Raw genomic sequence first — 1,792 nt, forward strand, 5'->3', positions numbered from 1 at the left:
CGGGGGAGGGGGGGGGGGGGATGAAAGGGGGGGGAGGAAGATGGACAAGGGAAAGGCGGGTGAATTGGCGCAATCCTCGTGCCAAAGCATTCCAGCCGTAAACTTTGGGATTCACCGCAGCATTCGGCTTCGGCTTGAGCGCGCGACAAGAACTCCTCTGTACTCCCACAACACGGAAACCAAAGACGGGCTGGTGGTCAAGGCTGTGAAAGAGATGTTCAGCCTGGTCAGGCCGGCGTCTACCACCACATCCTGCAGCTACTAATTGGCCTCTCCCTCCCGCCCTTTTCCCAGCTCCGACCTCGCGCCCGCGTCACCAAATCATGTGGAAGAAGACGACATCATGGCTCCTCCTGGCCGCCGCCTCTCTCGCGGCGGCCTCGGTCGTGCCTCACCACCTCGACGCCTCCGCATCGCCGTCCCTGCCGTCCGCGCCCAAGACGGCCGAGTTCGACCTCGAAATCACCTGGGCCGAGTACGCGCCCCTCGGCGTCCCGCGCAAGGTGCTGCTCGTCAACGGCCAGACGCCCGGCCCGGAGCTCCGCTTCGACCAGGACGACGCCGTCACCGTCCGCGTCGTCAACAACTCGCCCTTCAACACTACTCTACACTTTCACGGTGCGTCGGGGGTGCTCGCCCACAGAGAGAGCTTCTTCACACGCAACGCGAAGCAGAACAAACTGACAGACAAATCCAGGCCTGGAGATGCACGGCACCCCTTGGTCCGACGGCGTCCCCGGCGTCACCCAGCGCCACATCCGTCCCGGCCGCTCCTTCACCTACCGCTTCGCCGCCACCCAGCACGGCAGCTACTGGTACCACTCCCACGCGCGCGACCAGATCGAGGACGGCCTGTACGGCGCCGTCTTCATCCGCCCGCGCCCCGGCACCCCCCACCCCTTCCACCTCATCGACCCGGCCGCCGCCGCGTCCCGCGCCATGGAGCGCGCCGCCCACACCGCCCGCACCCTCGCCGTCTTCGACCTCCTGCGCGTCACCTCCGAGGAGAAGTGGGCCGTCACGCTCGCATCGGGCATCGAGATCCCCTGCTACGAGAAGTTGGTGTTCAACGGCAAGGGCCGCGCGCGGTGCCTCCCCGCCGAGCTCATGAGCGCCAACCTGACACCCGTGCAAAAGGCGGACCTCGCGCTCATCCCCGGCTCCTCCCTAACCGACCGAGGGTAACCACCCCGTGCTTCCCGCCAAAGGTCATGGCCGCGTTTGGGGGCGACATGACGCACTTCAACGAGAGCGCCATCCCGCCGCCCATCTTCCACGGCTGCCGCGACGACGACCACAGCCCGGTGGAGACGGTCCGCGCGACGGCCGGCCGCTGGGTGGCCTTGAACGTGCTCGGGTCGACCAACTTCGTGACCGGCGCCTTCTCGGTGGACGAGCACGAGATGTGGGTGTACGCGGTGGACGGCGGGTACGTGGTGCCGCAGCGCGTGCACGCGATCCCGCTGAGCAACGGCGAGCGCTACTCGGTGCTGCTGCGGCCGAAGCGCGCCGGCGCCTTCAAGGTGCGGTACAACGCGATGAGCGCCCCGCAGATGATCACCGGATATGCCGTGTTGTCCGTGCGGGCTGCCCCGCCGGAGTTTGCCCCCGAAGAGGATGCGGAGGTGGCGGCGACGGCGGCGACGGCGGACGATGAGGATGATGAGGATGATGAGGATGATGAGCCCGGCTCCGAACCGTGGGTGACAGTCTCCGGCGGGCCCGTGACGCCCGACGTCATCTTCTACACCGACGACCGCGCCTATCCCTACCCTCCCTCCCCCATCCCCGC

At 67.4% G+C, this 1,792-nt stretch overlaps 1 protein-coding gene across 1 annotated transcript; it reads left to right on the forward strand.

Annotated features, from left to right (window-relative positions):
• Positions 1-323: 323 nt before the first annotated feature.
• Positions 324-1,185, forward strand: ISF_04121 (laccase; the record flags this gene model as incomplete). Its single annotated transcript, XM_018847727.1, has 2 exons — positions 324-618; positions 698-1,185. The coding sequence occupies 2 exons, from the start codon at positions 324-326 to the stop codon at positions 1,183-1,185; spliced, it is 783 nt and encodes a 260-aa protein (XP_018705307.1).
• Positions 1,186-1,792: the final 607 nt, after the last annotated feature.

This window comes from Cordyceps fumosorosea (genome assembly GCF_001636725.1).
Source record: "Cordyceps fumosorosea ARSEF 2679 chromosome Unknown scaffold_8, whole genome shotgun sequence".
Taxonomy (NCBI): Eukaryota; Fungi; Ascomycota; class Sordariomycetes; order Hypocreales; family Cordycipitaceae; genus Cordyceps; species Cordyceps fumosorosea.